Source organism: Carica papaya, chromosome 4, assembly GCF_054855325.1.
Source record: "Carica papaya isolate Zhongbai chromosome 4, ASM5485532v1, whole genome shotgun sequence".
Classification (NCBI taxonomy): domain Eukaryota; kingdom Viridiplantae; phylum Streptophyta; class Magnoliopsida; order Brassicales; family Caricaceae; genus Carica; species Carica papaya.
Window position 1 is genome coordinate 2,616,153 of NC_142312.1, and position 18,809 is coordinate 2,634,961.

General features: G+C 35.5%; 4 protein-coding genes and 1 non-coding gene across 5 annotated transcripts; 4 read left to right on the forward strand and 1 right to left on the reverse strand.

The window, feature by feature from the left end:
* The first annotated feature begins 2,326 nt into the window (after nucleotides 1-2,326).
* LOC110822498 (FAD-dependent oxidoreductase family protein) lies at nucleotides 2,327-4,016 on the forward strand. The gene is made up of 2 exons (XM_022052630.2): nucleotides 2,327-3,249; nucleotides 3,462-4,016. Exons 1-2 carry the CDS (start codon nucleotides 2,328-2,330, stop codon nucleotides 3,842-3,844), a joined length of 1,305 nt encoding a protein of 434 aa, XP_021908322.1. The 5' UTR covers nucleotide 2,327; the 3' UTR covers nucleotides 3,845-4,016.
* Nucleotides 4,017-10,786: 6,770 nt separating this feature from the next.
* LOC110822232 (putative LRR receptor-like serine/threonine-protein kinase At4g37250) lies at nucleotides 10,787-14,043 on the forward strand. The gene is made up of 2 exons (XM_022052286.2): nucleotides 10,787-12,828; nucleotides 13,188-14,043. The coding sequence occupies exons 1-2, from the start codon at nucleotides 11,178-11,180 to the stop codon at nucleotides 13,859-13,861; spliced, it is 2,325 nt and encodes a 774-aa protein (XP_021907978.1). The 5' UTR covers nucleotides 10,787-11,177; the 3' UTR covers nucleotides 13,862-14,043.
* Nucleotides 14,044-14,268: 225 nt separating this feature from the next.
* EB1C (end binding protein 1C) lies at nucleotides 14,269-17,191 on the forward strand. Its single transcript, XM_022052287.2, has 6 exons — nucleotides 14,269-14,692; nucleotides 14,871-15,026; nucleotides 15,219-15,325; nucleotides 16,059-16,275; nucleotides 16,403-16,516; nucleotides 16,616-17,191. The coding sequence occupies exons 1-6, from the start codon at nucleotides 14,585-14,587 to the stop codon at nucleotides 16,892-16,894; spliced, it is 981 nt and encodes a 326-aa protein (XP_021907979.1). The 5' UTR covers nucleotides 14,269-14,584; the 3' UTR covers nucleotides 16,895-17,191.
* Nucleotides 17,192-17,370: 179 nt separating this feature from the next.
* LOC110822451 (uncharacterized) lies at nucleotides 17,371-18,105 on the forward strand. The gene is made up of 2 exons (XM_022052576.2): nucleotides 17,371-17,500; nucleotides 17,609-18,105. Exons 1-2 carry the CDS (start codon nucleotides 17,480-17,482, stop codon nucleotides 17,831-17,833), a joined length of 246 nt encoding a protein of 81 aa, XP_021908268.2. The 5' UTR covers nucleotides 17,371-17,479; the 3' UTR covers nucleotides 17,834-18,105.
* Nucleotides 18,106-18,414: 309 nt separating this feature from the next.
* TRNAE-UUC (transfer RNA glutamic acid (anticodon UUC)) lies at nucleotides 18,415-18,486 on the reverse strand. The gene has a single exon. It is a non-coding gene; the product is annotated as a tRNA-Glu (tRNA).
* Between the last annotated feature and the right edge of the window lie 323 nt (nucleotides 18,487-18,809).

The window sequence follows — 18,809 nt, forward strand, 5'->3', positions numbered from 1 at the left end:
TTCCCTGAATTTTTCTCGGGGAACTGAAACACACTAACAGTACCTGCACGTGTTCCAAAAAAATTCCAAATTAGGCCCAGGGCCTCTTTCGGCCCAAATCGCAACTCCGGCACGGCGGCTCCGCCGTGCTCCGGCGACGGCGCCGCCGCTGGCGGCGGCGAGTCGCCTCGGGTTGGCTGTTTTCGGCCGTTTTCGGCCGAATTCGGCCACACTCGCATTGGTCCTTGTCAGAAAAGAACCTTAGGGCCCTCGGGGGGCCAAAAAATCACGGAAAAACGGAGCTTACCGGCGGCGGCGCTCTCGGGTGCAGCGGCTCTCCGGCGAGGTTCGTGTTTTGGTGATTCGGCTCCGGTCAACCTGTAGAGAAAAGAATGGTGATCACGGTGATATAAAAATTGCATCGAACGGAGGCCGGGAAGGGCCTCGTCGGAGGCAAAAACCGAGAGGGGGCGCGGCGGCGCCGCTGGGCTTCGGCCGCGTATTCCGGCCGTTTGGCCGGGATTTCGGTTTCGATTTGGCCATAGGAGGAATCAGTGGGGAAAAACGAGTCGGGGGTATGAAATTTACCTCGATCGGCGGTCGGAAATTTCCCCGGTGCGGCGGCGAGCGGCGGCGGGTGGCGGCGGTCGGCCTCTGGTTCGTCTTCTCCGGCGAGCGGCTGGCGGCTAGGGTTTGTGGTCTGGTGTGGGGGTTCTATTTATAACCCCTTGCCTTTTGATCACAGCCGTTCATTTTGTTTTAATCTGGGCCGTTCGTTTTTGATTGAATCTGGGCCGTCCGTGCGATTGAATCTGGGCCGTCCGATCGCGTGATTGATCTGGGCCGTCGGATCGCACCCACGCGGATCGCCAACGTGGCTCCTTTCGGAGTGACGCGATCTTGCCACGTGGCAGGCACTGGTTGGCCGGGACTGCTGACGTGGCTGCTGACGCGGCTGCTGACGTGGCCCCCCCTTTTTTTTTTTTTTTTTTTTTTTTTTTTTTTTTTTTTTTTTTTTTTTTCCTCCTCCTTTCCGGGTGCTACATGTAGTTTACCCTTTCATTAACTATTTCAGATCGAGAGAACCAAGATCCAGATCTCGATCAATAAGAGAGTTGTGAATAGTTCATCACCCAGACTCCTTCAAAAGTCAGTGTTTCAGGTCGTACTAAGATGCTGAGTTGTTTACTTTTCGTTTATTTCTTTAATTTTCGTTTGTTCTTTTAGAGTTGATATTTTCATGACCCTATTATATATTTTAAACTATTGTGTAAGTAATGTAAATCTTAACTCTATTATTCTGATTACGCATTCAATTCATGTTTTTATTTTTTTTTTAAGTTCCAGGACTTTACATTGAATATTGTGCATTATTTTTTCTTTTTACCAGAAAGTGTATTGTTATTTTTATGTACCAATATTAAATTAAGAATTTTAAAAAAAATCATAATTATGTACCCATTTTTTATTTTTTCTTCAATTAAATTTTTAATTCAATTAGTGTGAATAAAAAAGGAAAAAAATATTTGTGATTGGTGGATATGTTTTAGTGGAGAGTGTAGAGGGAAGAGTGAAATGCAAGTTACGTATGTGTATGAGGAAAGCCAGTGTAATTATGAGGTGAAAAAGTCTGCTCTCACAATCACAATCACAACTTATGGTGTGCATCAGTGCGATTCAGCTTTCAAATTCAGTGCCACCAATTACCCATATACTTATTTTTAATCAATCAGAAAAATACATATTTAATATGATAAATTATTAATTTATTTTAAATTTTCTACATTTTTTAATGAAAAATCCAACACCTACACTACCTTAAAATTAGCAATAAATATATGTTGTTTTAGTAAAATTTCAAATTTGTGGTATCTTATATTAGTAAATATAGAGCAATTAGACTTTGAATTTTTATTTTTTTATAATTTATGGATATCAGAAAATTTATTACCAAACTTATTATTGAAATATACTTCATCTCTACCGTAAGAAATTATTGTTAAAATAATAATTATTAAAATAATTAATTTTTCAATTTTTAGAGATATAAACAAGTGCGAATTAATTTATATATAAGAATTTTGGTTTTAACACGAAGAAATAATAATTTTTAAAATATAAAATCGTATATTAGACACATTTTTATGTACTGAAAAGGATAAATAAACATTAAAAATTAAGAAAATAAGTAAAATTATATTTTTGATATTAAATTATCACAGTCTATCTTCTCGATTGGATTATATGGTCAATCGGGCCTCGTCCAAAAAGAGGGCCCATTGGGCCACGGTCCTTAATATATCTTTTATTCTCATTTTCTACACGTGTCAACTCCTTAGATCTCAGATATGACTGTGAAACAGACACCATTACCACTGACATCGAAACGCCAGCTACCGCTCTCTCTCTTTCTCCGACCTCCCCGTAACTGTAGCAAAACTCGGACAACCCCGAAAATCAACACCCTGATTCGTTGCTCCTCATCACCGTCACCGCCCATGGACCATCAGCATCAAGCGAAGCGAGTCGTGGTTTGCGGCGGAGGAGTCATCGGCGTCTGCGCGGCTTATTTCTTAGCCAAAAAGGGTGCCGCCGTCACTCTCGTCGAGAAATCCTCCGTGGCATGCGCCGCGTCTGGAAAAGCCGGCGGCTTCCTCGCTCTTGACTGGTGCGACGGCGGGTCCCTCGCGCCCCTCGCTCGCGCCAGTTTCAATCTCCACCGTTCACTTGCCGAGGAACTCAATGGTCCCGAATCATACGGATACAGACCCGTAACCACTCTCTCTGTCACAGTAACGGAATCGGAAGCCCATCAATCCGGATTCAAACCCGTCGAAAATCACCGTCTCCCTTCCTGGATCGACGGCCCGGCTGGGAGCCCAAGAGAAATCGGGTCGACCCAGACGACAGCCCAAGTGCAACCCCAGCTTTTTACGAGGACTCTGTTGTCAACAGCTATTGAGAAGTATGGGGTGGAGGTGGTGATAGGGAAATTGGAGCAAGTCCAGGTGGAGGGAGGGCGAGTCGGCTCGGTGGTGCTCGAGGGTGGCCGAGTAATTGAGTCGGATTCGGTGGTTTTGGCACTGGGGCCATGGTCTGGTAAGTTCCAGCTCCTGGCATCGTTGTTTTCAGTGTACGGGCTCAAAGCTCACAGCATCGTCTTGGAACCCAGAGAATCTGGTGCTATAACTCCTCATGCGCTTTTTCTTAGTTATCTACCTTCTGGCGGCGGCAAAGCCATGGACCCTGAAGTTTATCCTCGTCCGACCGGTAAGTTCGCCATGCCCAGAAAAATTCAAGAACTGTTCGAATAATTTTCTCTCCGAGCATGCAAGATTTTGAACAATTTGATTCCAAATCGAAACCACAAGTAGAAAATATAACTGCAATCCGGATTCTCTTTCAACTTACTCTGTTCTAATGGTGCATTTTTGAAACGGAGTTTTGATTGTGAGAATTAAATGGTGGGTTTTGGTAATCAGGTGAGGTGTACCTGTGCGGCATGTCATCGAGGGAGGAGGTACCGGATGATCCGGAGCAGGTAACGGGTAACCCGGAAGCCATTAGCGTGCTGAAGAGAGTTGCGAGGACTGTGTCGAGCCATTTAAGTGAAGAAAAGGCAGGAGTTAAAGCAGAGCAAGCTTGCTTCTTGCCCTGCACGGAAGATGGTAATCCAGTTATCGGGGAGATCCCGGGCGTGAAGGGTTGCTACGTGGCCACCGGACACAGTTGCTGGGGAATCTTGAATGGTCCGGCCACGGGAGCTGCTATTGCGGAACTTGTAATGGATGGTCGAGCCACCATTGTTGATGTTTCTCGATTTAGTCCGGCCCGATTTGCGGGAGGGAGAACTGGGAGGCGATAGATTTTGCGGAGAGGATTTGTTTCACGAAATCGTACCAAAAAAAAATATATATATATATATATATATATATATGTATGTTGAAGAAAGTCGGAAATTAATAAGTCCGGCCCATTTATCTGTTTGTTTCCCGAGAATTTGAGGCCCATGCATAAAGCTCCATTTCTTTGATTTTTATACAGCCCAACTAAAAGTCTAAAACAGAGCTTGCGGATCTGAAGAATTAAATCAACAATCCGATTTTTCACCATTAGACTTGATTTAAAAAATGATTTTAAATTTTATGAGTGAATTATAATATATAATTAGTCATGAATGAATCTTAAAAATGTATAATAAACTACGTAGCTTAATATTTATGATTCCCTTGAATTTAGATACTAAACTATGCAATTATATTAAAATTTCATAATTGGCGGATAATTTTCGTTAATTCACTTGAATTAGATATAATCAAATATAATTTTTAAAAATATGTTAGTTTATAATAATTTAAAAGAAAATTATATGTAAATGACAATAAATTTGCAATTCAAGATATGTAAAGTGCATCTCGGAGCCTGTGGGAGAAATGAAGATTCGTTATTACGTTTTTATTTTTATTTTTTAATAGTAATTGCTTATGCCAAGTCGACACCCAGCCACATGAGCCTTAAGAATTAAGCATTCAAAAGTCAGTAACATATTTAAACATTCATGCACATTAATTATATATTTCTCTATAAAGATACGTACGTAATTTATATTATCAAGGAGTCAAAGTAATATAGTATTACCATATTGAATACACATTAAATTAATAAAAGAATATAGTTCATATATTTAAATATATGCTTTTTTTTCACTATATACTTGGGTTTAACATATACTATGCACATTACATAATTTTAAAATAGTTATATAAAAATATAAAAAATTATTTTACCTTTTTTTTTTTTTTGAAAGATTTGTATAACAAGTTATGTGTAAAAAAATATATTTATATAATTAATAATTTACGTCCTACATAATTTTAGAATATAACTATTGTAGATACTTACTCAATTAAAAATTAAATTATATTTGTTTATTTAAAATTTTTAATAGGTAATTATTACAACTATTATTATTTTAATTTTATTTTATTTATTGCATACATCATCAATCTCTTAATTAAAATTTATAGATAAATATTATATAATTTAAGCATTTTTAATAAAATAAATAAATTTTTTTTATTAAATTATTATTAAACTGTAAATTCCCTATATAATTTATTAGAAAATAAATTTTAATGGGATAGTCGCTGATCTTCCTCTTACATATAATTATGTTAATATTAATTAATTATTGATAAAAATATATAAATTCATGATTAAGGTTTAATCTACCTACCATTTTAATACACTATATATATGGATAATTAATTTATAAACAGCCCAGTTGTGCCACGTTCAGGTTCCAAAACTATATCTTGGGTGGGTTTATGGCAGTAGACCCTAAAGTATCTCTTAATTGATAAATTATTTAATTAAACTAATGACACAGGCGCATTCTAGTCACAATGTTCACTTATTTTCTTAATAATATATATAAAAAAATTAAAATAAATATTCCCTTATAATGCACTGCATATCCCATGTTTCCTAATCCCAAGCTAAGGACATTACTTAAGACAAACTACAGAGAATAAACGTTAAACCTTGCTATTGACCAGCTGCAAAAGTCTCAATTAACAAATAGTTAAATTAATAATTAGCAGATAAGTAATTTATTAATCTTAGATGGAGACAGTAATTAAACCCCGGCTTATGACCCGCTAATTATATAATTTTAAAGGTATTTCCTGGAACTTTACACAAAGGTTAGTCGAAAATCAAGGCTGTTCTTAATTATATATATACATATATATATAAGTGAAGGTTTTCTTTTCCTTCCTTTTTAAAAAAAAAAAAAAAATTTAAAGTAGCTTCTAAATATAATTTTTTTAAAAAATTATAAAAATTAAGTAAGAACATTTACATATTATGACTATCTTGAGTAAAAATCTCTAAATATAACCTAATGATAACTTTATTAATATAATAATTAATTAAAATTTTAATTTTATTAAATTAAATAAAATAATTTAATAATCGTTAACTTATAATATACTTACAAAATAAAATAATAAATTTACTTATTCAATGAGATTTAAATTTATAAGATGAAAGCTGTAATTAACAAAAGTTTTTAACCTTAATTTACTTTTATATACAATTTAAGAATTTTCTATTAAAATTAAAAGCGAAGATAATCTTAATTTTTAACAATTTATTTTAGAAAGAAAATTGGATGCGGACAAAAAACAAGGGTTGTGCGCCCCATCGAGGAAAAAATGCAGAGAGGAGTGGGGAAAACGGCAACAGAGCCATGCATGTTGATGTTGACAAAGGTTGTCTGTCTGGGCAACTATTAAAATCTTTAATTTATTTTTTTTAAAAAAAACTATATACTTTAATTATTAAATAATACTTAAAGCACTAATAATAACAAGTGATACAATTTAATTTAAATTTATAATTTTTTTATATTTATGAGAGTAAAAATATATTAAATGAAGAAATTATAAAGATTTTTTTTTTTTTGAGGAAAAAAAAACAGTGTTAATAATGGAAAGCAATGTTTTGACATTCTTGTCCAGTCATGTTTGTTTCTCTCCAATAATTGCTTTATTTTTTTTAAAAAAAAATATTGCATGCATGGTATATGTATATGTATATGTATATGTATATGTATATGTATATGTATGTGTTTTCTTTTTGGGTGAAATGAGAGATGCATGTAGAGCACCAGAAACTGATAATACTGTAGACCTCCATAATTATGTCCCCAACAAAACATGACCCGTTCATCCGTGGAGGAGGAGAAAGTTCAAAGGTCAAAAAGGAAAAGAAAAACCTGCACCCAAACGCGACTTTACTTACCCTTCCAAGTATTTTGTATTTAGTACTTTAAATTTAAATTAAAACATAATAAACTCTTAATTAACTTTTAAAACCAATAATTAATTTATTTAATCATTAATTAGTTTCAAGGGGGGTTATTAAAAAAAAAAAAAAAAAAAAAATCTTAGTAGAGGGTTGACATTTTTTCCAGAAGGAACATGAATGGGCTACTTCCGTCGCATCACCTTTTTGGTAAATACTTGTCTGTATAGAATAGAAAAAGTTTTGCTTTTTAATTTTCAACTGCTTTTTCTTTTTCTCTTTTTCACTTTCAAAGGATTCCGAGGATATGATTTTTTTTTTTTAAAAACCCAAGAAAAGTAGCAATCTATATATATATATATATGTATGCATGTATTGTATGTAATTTATAAAAATATATATATATATATCTTAAAATTATATAAATGAGAACTAACGATTGATGCCTTCAGATTTTGCTTCGGATCAAATTTTAATTGTGGATTAATCTTTTATTTATTGATTTAGTACATTTTTTTTGTACATTTTAATACTAGCTATACTAAAGATTAAATTAAATTTAATTACATGAAGAAAAGACATTTTCTATATAGATATAACTACAGTGTGTGTGTGCGTGTGTGTATATATATATATATATATATATATATATTTCAATGATCATAACATCTATGAGATGGTCGCATTATCAAGAGGGTTATTCAAAAAGATACAGACTTTTCCTAATTTTGGTACATTTTACATGCAAAGTAAATAGTCCAACCAAACAAATCATATCAGCCATCAAAGCTTTTTACTCTTGGATTTATTATCATCCCTCTCTCCCCCCCCACCCACCAAAAAGGGTACTACCACTAACATACTTTTAATTATCAATTAATTAATTTTAATACTCACAAAATATCAATTAATTAATTTTAATTTTCATTAAAAGATTAATTTGTTTAATAATGAAATTGGGTTAAAGCTGCCAAAAAGAAAATGACAAGAAAAGAAAACAGAAGAGGATGCTGATGGTGGGGGATGAGGTAATAATCGTCTACTCTCACAATTTTTTTGTATTATTAAAATAATTTCCATTATTATTAATAATATTATAATTTAATTATCACATTCCGAAGATAATGTGGGTTATATAAATAAATACATAAACATTAATAAATAATGTCGGGAGAGTAAAAAAATAATTAATATAGTTTATTACGTAGCCGAAAATATATATGTATATATACCCAATTAACTATATAATATGACATATACATATATAATTAGCTAGTCATATGAAAATACATGAAGGGTTAGTTGTGAAACATAAAATGGTGCCAATAAAGGCAATCGTAGATCTCCACGCATATATATATACATATACACATACATATGTATATATCTACAGCCTGTACAAATTTTTTTTTAAAGATCTGCGAAAAAGCAAAGAACAAGAATTGCAGTGGCTGGATATATAGTACACTGAGGTTGTTCTTGTCCACCGTCAAACCAGGACAACGTTTGTTCTGCTACGCAAACTAAATCAAATGGGTTTCAGGTGCTTTTAAGTGACATACGTAACATGCCCTGTTAAGACCCTATAGAGGATTTAACTCGTTGATAATGAATTTAATTTTGGCTGGAAGCTAATATTAAATGATTGGGGACCATCTACTTACATATTATATCTTGCAAGTTTCATATTTTAATAAATTTAATTTTACGTCCTGAAAAATTAAATCTCATAAATTGTTTTTTTTTAAAAATGTCTGATAAAGTCTTATTAAAATTCAAATAAAAGTCTTGTTATGTTTGTTGAATTTTAAATTTAACATATATAACTTTATATATGTAAATTATTGTGCATAAAATACTGTTAAATTAATTGAATCAAGTTAAAAGTGATCTAATATACTTACAGGTATATTGAGTTTTAATATATCAAATTAAAGTACGAACTTTATTTTTATGTGCTTATAATTTTTGATTTTGTGATGAGTCAAATTGAAATAAAAAAAATCAGTTTACATATAAATATGTGATTATGGTCTCCAAATTACACGTACGATTTTCTTTTCTATTTTGACATACTATCACTAGAAATAGAGAGAGTAAGATAACTCCACAAAATTATATACTAATTTAAAAAATCTATCCTAAAACGTGTAAATTTCTTATGCTATTAATTTAAGTACATTTGTATTTAGTTTTTAATTCTATTGACTTGATATGAGTACGTTGGTTTTATTTATATTTAACTTTATGTCTATTTTATTTACTATAATGTCAAATTTCATTCACAAAAAAGTATCTGATTCAAATATGGTAGAACTCTTAAAAAGGGTCTTATATTCCACACCTCGTGGCCTTAACCCAATGAGGAAAAGATGCAAACCGCACATTGAAGAGAAGGAAGTACGTGTGAGGCGCGTGTGTGTGTATACGCGTATGTATGTATATGTTAGGGTTAAATAAAGAAATAATTTCATGAAATTAAAAATGTATGTACACTTGAATTTTGTGAGAAATATAAATATTTCAAATTCATCCTAAATGCTTTTTGAACGATATTTTCATTCTCTCAAAATTCTAGGGTTTTTCTATGTCGCTGCTCTCAAATACTTGTTTTGCCTTCCTTGCTTTTTTTTCTCTATTTTTATCTTATGTTTACAAATCCTTGCAGGTCTGACTTGTGGCGTTACCTTTGAAGATCTCGAGTCACTGGAGAAGCGTTAGATAACTTGTTATTATACGAACGTTTATAATGTTTCAACTTAATTTTCTTTTTTCTTTTTTGAAAAGAAAGGAGAAAGAACTCCATGCACGGAAAGGCGCAGCAGCGGCTGGTTTTTTTTAGACCAGTTACTGTTATGCATTAATTAATTTTGGCCCTACATCTACATTTCCAGTACATAGAATTTTGAATCATGTCACACTTTCTACTTAGTTTTCTTGGTAACCAAACAAGAAAAGAGAGAAAACAGTGCCCAAAAAAAAAAAAAAAAGGCGCTTGCATGGTTCAAATTCTCTTTCCCTACTTGGATAAGATCATGCAAGCAACTGTATATGTATATACACATACACATCAAATAATATTGAACCAATCCAACTATATATGTACATACACATTTAATATTTTTCATACATAAATATATATATATATATATAGAGATAAATAATGCGACTTGATATTTCACATTGCGTACCCAGAAGGGTCGACAGTCAAAATTTGGGAAGAGTAGAAGATTGAATTAAATGAAGACCAGAATTTACGATCAAGAATTTAATAATTATGTTATTGTATCGAGATGATAGTATGAGGAGCCTTCATGGACCCCTCGACAACAATAATGCTGCCATTAAATTCTATATCTTGTTAATTATAAAATATATATAGTTTAATTATTTACGAAATTAGCACATTCACTAATTTATATTTTGCAAGCTTAAAATCTTATAAATTAATCAAATTTTTACTGATAAAATAATTAAGTAATTTACTAATTTTCTTTTTGGTTCATTTTACATAAAAATTTTAAGTGGGGTTAAAAGGAATTTTAATTTTAATTTTAATTTATATATATATATATATATTTTACTATATGAAAAAGAGAGTTACTGTGCCAGTAGCTAATCACATTGTCCCCACTCTGAAAACAAAAATTGCCTATAATATATGTTGTAAGGTCCAGCTCATATTAATCACCTTAATTAAAGGTGGTGGTGAATAATACAACTTTACCCACTTTAAATCTAGTAATAAAATCATGACTTCGATTTGGGCATCTTAAAGCATCCAATGGAATTTATTCTAATCTTTTTCATATGCCTTTTAAATCAATTCCTCCTTCATTTATTACTATTCACCTTTTCCTTTTTACTGCATGGTAAAATCTTGTTAACGTACTTATATCAAATAAGGTGGTATATTTCTTCTACTTTTATAATTTTTACACAAGTTTATTTAATATTAAGCAAAAGAAAGAACAATATGGTATGGAAGCGTTGATGTCTAAAGTCAATCTAAGTGAGAACCCTGCAACTTTCCAACATCATATACGTGTCTCGTAGCAAAGATGCTATTCTCCTCCTCCCTTAAATGTATAATCACAGAGCTAAGAGAAAAAGAGAGGAATTTAGACAACTGGGAAAGCATTTAATAATTTCTTTATTCCTTTTTTTAAATCCTTGTAAGCCCTGCACAGTACATTTTGTTAGCTATGAGAGATTGATTTGGTGAGCTGTGCGTACTTCCCAAATTCTTTTTTATTAATTTTTTTTTTAATTAATCAACTTCCAATCGCATTGTTTCCCTGATAAATCCCAGTTGCTTTCTCTGTTTTCTTCTCTCTGTTTCTCCATTCTTTTGAAGGAGAAATGTGGGATGATTTGTTTCGGAAATCATGAGCTCGGCCGGTTTCAGTCTCCATTCTTGGTGGAGATCGCTGGAAATTGTTCTTCTTTTTCTTTCTGTTCAGTCTTTTGGCCTCAACACTGATGGTATTCTCTTGCTGTCCTTCAAGTTTGCCATTATCAGTGACCCTCTGCGCCTGCTAGACGGCTGGAATTTCCACGACGAGACGCCATGTTCGTGGAATGGAGTCAGCTGTGAAGCTCCGGAGTCCGGCGATGGCTATTTCCGCGTCGCGCGATTATCGCTTCCCAACGCTCAGCTTCTGGGTTCACTTCCGGCTGATCTGGGTATGATCGAGCATCTTCAGCACCTCGATCTATCCAACAATTCTCTTAATGGCTCTCTTCCGGTTTCGCTTTTCAACGCCTCGGAGCTTCGGTATCTTGACTTGTCGAACAATTTGATCTCCGGCGATATTCCAGCGACTGTGGATCGGTTACGAAGTCTCCAGTTGCTTAACCTTTCTGATAATGCCTTGGCGGGAAACTTACCCGCCGGTTTAACAACTCTTAGCAATCTAACTGTTGTTTCGTTGAAGAACAATTACTTCTCTGGTAATCTTCCTGGTGGATTTCGAGCTGTGCAGGATTTAGATCTGTCTTCCAATTTGATCAATGGGTCTCTGCCGTCTGACTTCGGAGGCGACGGTATCCGTTACTTCAACATCTCCTACAACCGGCTTTCAGGCGAGATTAAAGCAGAATTCGCGGAGAAAATTCCAGGTAACGCCACAATCGATCTCTCCTTCAATAATCTAACAGGAGAAATACCGGAGTCTTCCGTCTTCATGAACCAGAAAACAGAGTTGTTTTCTGGAAATCCTGATCTCTGTGGTGAACCAACGAAGAAGCCATGTCCAATCCCTTCTCCCTCATCTTCTTCTCCCAATGACTCGGCTCCCACTTGTCCTCCTGCAATTGCTGTTTTCCCGAACACTATAGATTCAACCCCAGAAAATACACCGCCTGGTTCACCGCACGAACAGGGACAAAGTGGGCTCAGACCAGCGGCCATTATAGGAATCGTGATCGGAGATATTGCAGGAATCGCAATTCTTGCTACTGTTTTTTTCTACGTATACCAAGTAAAGAAGAGGAAGAACATTGATAGTACACTGAAGAAAGAAGCTAACACAGCGAAGGAAAGCTGGTCATCATCATCTTCGTCGTCGGAATCAAGAGGATTCACCAGATGGTCATGTTTACGGAAGAGAGGAGACGAAGAACAAGAATCCGATACCACAGACTCCGACATAGAAGAAAATCAGAGTGGTCAAACGAGTCAAGAAAATCAACGGCAAAAAGAGCAGAATCCCGATAAGAAAGGAACACTGGTGACCGTCGATGGCGAGAAAGAGCTCGAGCTCGAGAATCTGCTCAAAGCATCGGCTTACATTCTCGGTGCCACTGGGTCGAGTATAATGTACAAAGCGGTGCTCGAAGATGGCACAGCGCTCGCCGTACGAAGGATAGGCGAGAGCAGTGTGGACAGGTTCAGAGATTTCGAGACCCAGGTCCGTGTCATCGCCAAGCTGGTGCACCCCAACCTGGTTCGTATTCGTGGGTTTTATTGGGGCGTCGACGAGAAGCTCGTCATCTACGATTTTGTTCCCAATGGCAGCCTCGCTAATGCTCGTTACAGTAAGTCCTTCCCTCTCTCCTCTTTCTGTTCATAATCATCTTCTCCGACATTCTTTATATGCGCAAATTAGCAATACTAAGAATCCGCATGCTAAATTACGCCGCGCAATGAAAGTTTCGACGGTGGAGCAGGTGTAACTGACACTTTGTTGTTTAATGCATGAAATAGTCAACGGTAAGACTGCCTACCGTTAGCCCCACGGCGCACGATAAGCGGTGTACGTGGTGCATAATTTCTAGAAGGGCATTGATTATTTTGAAAGCGACGAATCCGTTGTTATCGTATCTACATCCTCTTTCTCTCTGCTAACTTGCGCATGTTAGTGGATTGTCTAATTGTGGGCCTTTGGGGATTTCAGGAAAAGTGGGGTCCTCGCCGTGTCCTCTGCCGTGGGAGGCCAGGCTGAAGATTGCCAAAGGAGTAGCCCGTGGGCTAGCCTATCTTCACGAGAAGAAACACGTGCATGGAAATTTGAAGCCCAGTAATATCCTTTTAGGCCCCGAAAAGGAGCCCCGAATCGGGGATTTCGGGCTTGAAAGACTTCTAACAGGCGAAACAAGTTATAAAGCAGGCGGGTCAGCCCGAATATTTGGAAGCAAGAGATCGACCGCTTCGCGAGACAGCTTTCAAGATATCCCAATAGGGCCGAGTCCAAGTCCGAGTCCAAGCTCGTTGGGCGGCATATCGCCGTACCATGCCCCTGAATCACTGAGAAGTCTAAAGCCGAACCCGAAATGGGACGTTTACTCATTTGGGGTGATCTTACTTGAGCTGCTGACGGGTAAGGTAGTAGTCGTTGATGAGTTGGGTCAGGGAAATGGGGTTGCGGTAGAAGACAAAGCCCGAGCCATCCGAATGGCTGATGTTGCGATCCGGGCAGAGGTGGAGGGGAAAGAGGAGGCCTTGCTGGCTTGTCTGAAATTAGGTTTTAGTTGTGCTTGTCCGTTGCCTCAAAAGAGACCGGCCATGAAAGAAGCTCTGCAAGTGCTGGAGAAATTCCCAAGTTGTTCGTCATATCAGTATGGTCACTAGTGAATAATGAGTATTGACAATTGGAGAGCTCGTAGAGAGATATATATGTATGTATGTATTTATGAATATGATTCTTGACTGATGACAAAAATCACTTATTTTCTTTTTGCTTTTTGTTAATGGGGTTGGTTTGTGTGAGAGTGAGCTAATTTTAGGTTCAGCCAGGCATCCGTTTTTGGTTCCTTCCTAACTTGGTACTTTATTTTGATGTTGTTAGATTTAGTTTAAGTTAACTAATTAAGAGTTTATATGTTACTTTAACTTAGCTTTTTAAATTATCGTGCTATATTTTTCTCATTTTTCTTGTAATTTTGATATACAATATGTTCAAAATTAATATTTCACGTAAAATGATAATAACTACAAACTAGTAAAATTTTACTTTAGTTAAAAAAATAAAAAAATAATTAAAAAAACAAAAACAGATTTTTTGGGGGGGCTAGTAGTATAGAAAGGCCTGGGCCCAAAGGAATTATACAGAAAGCCCATAAATGGATCCAGGAACCAGTACGGCCGGAAGCCTGAGTGGGCCCGGCTTGTTGATTATGTTTTTGAATTCAACAGATCCCGCTCTTCTATCATTTTAAAACGCACCTAACCTTTTCTGTATATAAAACAGAGAGCCGTTAGACAGCACGCACTTTTTTTTTTCCCTCTGTAGAAAAGCCTAAAGAAGAAAGAGAAAGAAATACGAATTAGAAAATACACAAGGAGAGATCAGGAATGGCGACGAACATCGGCATGATGGATTCCGCTTACTTCGTAGGAAGATCTGAAATTCTCGCTTGGATCAATTCAACTCTTCAACTTACTGTCTCCAAAGTCGAAGAGGTTCTTGTTTTTTTTTTTTGAATTTCTAGATTCAAGGCTTAGCCTCTTATTTATTGATTTTTACGTCCTCTTCTGTCCTTCGTGGAATAGATAAACTTAGAAAACTGATTTTTGCTCGTAGAACAGTTAAATCGTCTGTTCGCTTTTGAATTGATTTGTTTGGATCTGAAAATCGCAGGCGTGTTCCGGTGCGGTTCATTGCCAGCTGATGGATGCCGTTCACCCAGGGATGGTGCCGATGCACAAGGTCAACTTCGATGCAAAGAGCGAGTACGAAATGATCCAGAACTACAAAGTCCTTCAAGATGTCTTCAACAAACTCAAGATCACCAAGGTATTCCTTCTCTCCTTACTTTATTTTTTAAATAATATTCGTGTTTTCTTTTCAAAATTTTGTTGAATATAAGCTCAGATTTTACCAGATCAGTACTTTTTTTTCGCTTAGATTTAGCTTTTTATTTTCTAGTTCCTTCCGTACTAGTTTTTTTCAAAGCTTCTGGTGCTTTTTTTTTTTTGTTCCTTACAGCACATAGAGGTAAACAAGCTTATCAAAGGAAGACCGCTTGATAATTTGGAATTTATGCAATGGATGAAGAGATACTGCGATTCTGTTAACGGAGGCCTTTTGCACAGGTAAACCTAAGCCCGAATTTACCTCTGTATTGACTTCGATTGGCTGCTTCCATTGGAATTTTTCCCTTTTTTTCTTCTTCCCTTAGTATTTTCCCCTTTCTTCCAAGTTTGGTTTCATTCAGATATCATTGTTATTTGTTGCCTTGAGATCATATTAGCAGGAATCTAATTTTTCTCTAAACGTTGTTCTTCATTTGTTGAAATAAAACTGTTAGTTTTGAGCTTGTTGTGACCTTGTTATTGATGGGCTGATGGACGCACTTTGCTGGTGCTGTTTGAATGTTGATGGAAGCTAAATGGTTCTGTGGCACTTTAGACAACTATATTGTAATTGTTTTAAAAGGTTAAGCTTTGAGAACATTTTATTCAGCTGGAAAATATGGGCTCCCCAAGGTCTATACTCATTATCATGGTTTCTCTAATGCAAATTATGTAGTCTTTTACTTGCTTTTTTGACTTGCAAAGGATTTTTATCTGTTCTTTTGGTCTTCTCGCCATTCTGGTTTAATTGGATTGCTAAGTTTCCGGTTTAACTGTTTTCATTTGATTCTATTCAAGTGAAGCGGTTATCTAACTTTAGAGTCTGCAGGAGAGTTGTGCCTTAAAAAATGTCTAATTTTGAATACAGTTGTGCCATAATGATGAACAAGATTTTTGATTAGTACAAAGGCCGCCCTCTTAATATTTTTACAGAGGCATGTCTTGAATTTTCTTATTCACTGTCTATGGTCAGTTACAATCCGCTGGAAAGGAGAGAGACTTCCAAGGGAGGAAAAGAAACAAGCAAGAAGGGTGCAACGACGCAATCGTCCGCCAAAGGTTCCTCGGCTGCTCCCCGACCTCAATCTTCCCACAATGCTCGAAAGAATGATGTAGCTTTTGCAAATATCGCAAATCAAACTGTTAAGGCTGCTAAACCACCTAGCCCCGTGCTTGCTTATGAGGAACAGGTACATTATATCAGCAATATGTGTGTGGGGGTGTGTATATATATATATATATATATATACATATATTACGGGTTATGCGAGTTCCTTCGGACTCCAACGACTGAAATAAAACTACTTCTGTTTGCAGATAATGGAGTTGAAGCTATCAGTAGACAGGCTTGAGAAGGAGAGGGACTTCTACTTCGCAAAGTTGAGAGACATTGAGATTTTGTGCCAAAGCCCCGAGATTGAACACTTACCGGTACTGTCTAATTCTCGGTCTGAATATGGTTGCATGAAAATTGAAAACCTTGCTAATACTACGAAGTGCTAATATTGTTGTACGCTTTCTGTTCCACAGATTGTTTCTGCAATCAAAAGGATTATGTATGCAACAGACGACGATGCATCAGTGGTGGCAGAAGCACAAGCCATGGTGTCTCTTAACCAGAAAGAACCAGAATCCTTGAGTCCCATTGCCGAGGTCTCTGAAGAAAAGACCAACTCTGAAGCCCAGAAGAGGAAAAACATTCTGAACCTCGACGTTGATGTTGCCGCCATTGCAACACTGTCCCCAAGGCAAAGGCTCTCTGATGCTTCTGATGTCCATTGCAGTGGGTCACCATTAATGACGTACTGATCATCACCTCCCGAGCTTCAACTTGGTTTCCTCGAGTATTTTGCCTTTGCCTATATGACCCGTAGGCCTGTCTGTTGTCCGAAATATACTTGGAAAGAAAAGACATGAGAAGCAATGGTCTATAGAGAATGCTTATGTCGTGTCATTTTTAGAGAAATATAAAAGAACTATATGTATCTCCTTTTTGTTTCAGGAGTACTGTTGAATAGTCAGTTGAGATATTGTTCTCCTATGGAGAGAACCTATATAAAATGCTTTTCTATATATGGATTTAAAAAGATTAACGAATTAGAAAAATCTCATGTAGTGGGTAGAATAATAATGCTTTATCATGTGGATTATACTGTTTTAGCAGATGTTTATGACCAACAGCCAAAAATTACTTCACAAGGGGTTTCAAGTGTTTTGCATGATTTAAGGGTCCTCCTCTTCAGCCTGACCATTCAAGATTTAGTTAGCAACCAACGGAGAGACTTCACTGAAGAGAACAGAAGTTTCCTATTTAAAAACCCCAGTAAAAAAATCTAATCTTGCAAAAATTTTTATCAGCTTGACATTTTACACTGAAACAAAGCAAAATCCAACATGAATTCACAAATGAGGAAGGTAAACACAAGTACTCTTGTCTCTTTGTCTCCATCCTTTTTATTTTCTTTTGTTTTGTTTTGTTTTTCAGATTTCGAAAAATTAAAAGTTTGTGTATTATATTTATAGGTGACAGAAACTATCGACGAACAAAATAGTTTAGGGGAGCGGAGGGTTATGACAACGGAATACCGATCATCGGTTGGAAAGGGTGTCGAGAAGAGGACAGTGGAGGTGATCCACCAACTTCATCCCCAAGAAAACCAGACCACAAGTGGTGGTCTCTTGGCAGGAGCTGCAGCAGCTGTGGAGTCCACCCTTCAGTCTGCCAAGGCTGCCATCTCTAAGTCGTGAATGATATGTGGGTTATTTAATGATAAAACCAAATGAAAGCCTTATGAAAATCCTACACTTTTACGTTATCTTTTTCAATTAATCTTTTGGAAAATGTTAACATTACTAGATTTAAAACTTAATTATGAAAAGAATCTTTTCTTGTAATTATAATGTAAAATAAAACAATTTTTTTTTTTTTTTACCATATGACAATAGGTCTTTTGATCTTTTTTAAAAATATATATACATGTATCTATTAATTTCAATAATATTTAGAGTTTTTTTTTTTTAATTTAAATTTTATACGAGAAAATTATTCTAGGATATCACCTGTAAATAAACACGATCTGAAAAATTTGAAAAGATTGTTACTAACCATTCCCACCTTTAGTGTATATATACATCTGCAATTAATACATCTGAAATTTGAAAAGATTGTTATATATATATATATATATATATATACATCTGCAATTAATTTCACACCATGATGCTTGATTTTGTGTACTTCCATGAATTATAACCGTGATCAATAGGTTATAAATTCGAATAACATTAACACATGGGAGAAAACACAAAAAAAAAACAAAAAGAAATCATTCCGTTGCCGGGAATCGAACCCGGGTCTCCTGGGTGAAAGCCAGATATCCTAACCGCTGGACGACAACGGACCATATTCGTTTGAAAGGTTATAAAAATTTATATATTCATTCCCTTTGCGTCTTGGATGAAACGCGCACACCCTAACCGCTGGAAACAATGTAAGCAATGCAAGTCGATAATAATTTTCCCAAGAAAATTTATCTATTCTCCCTCGTTTTTTTTTTTTCAGAATAAATATGAATTAATATTGAATACCAGCAATTCTATTTTTTTTTATTAATATCAATAATAAATTAAATTTTTTGACTAATTTAACTTGAGATAATTTTTAGCTCTTTTCTTTATCACTTTTTCTTTTTTATATAATTAGATGCAGAAAAACTATTTTACA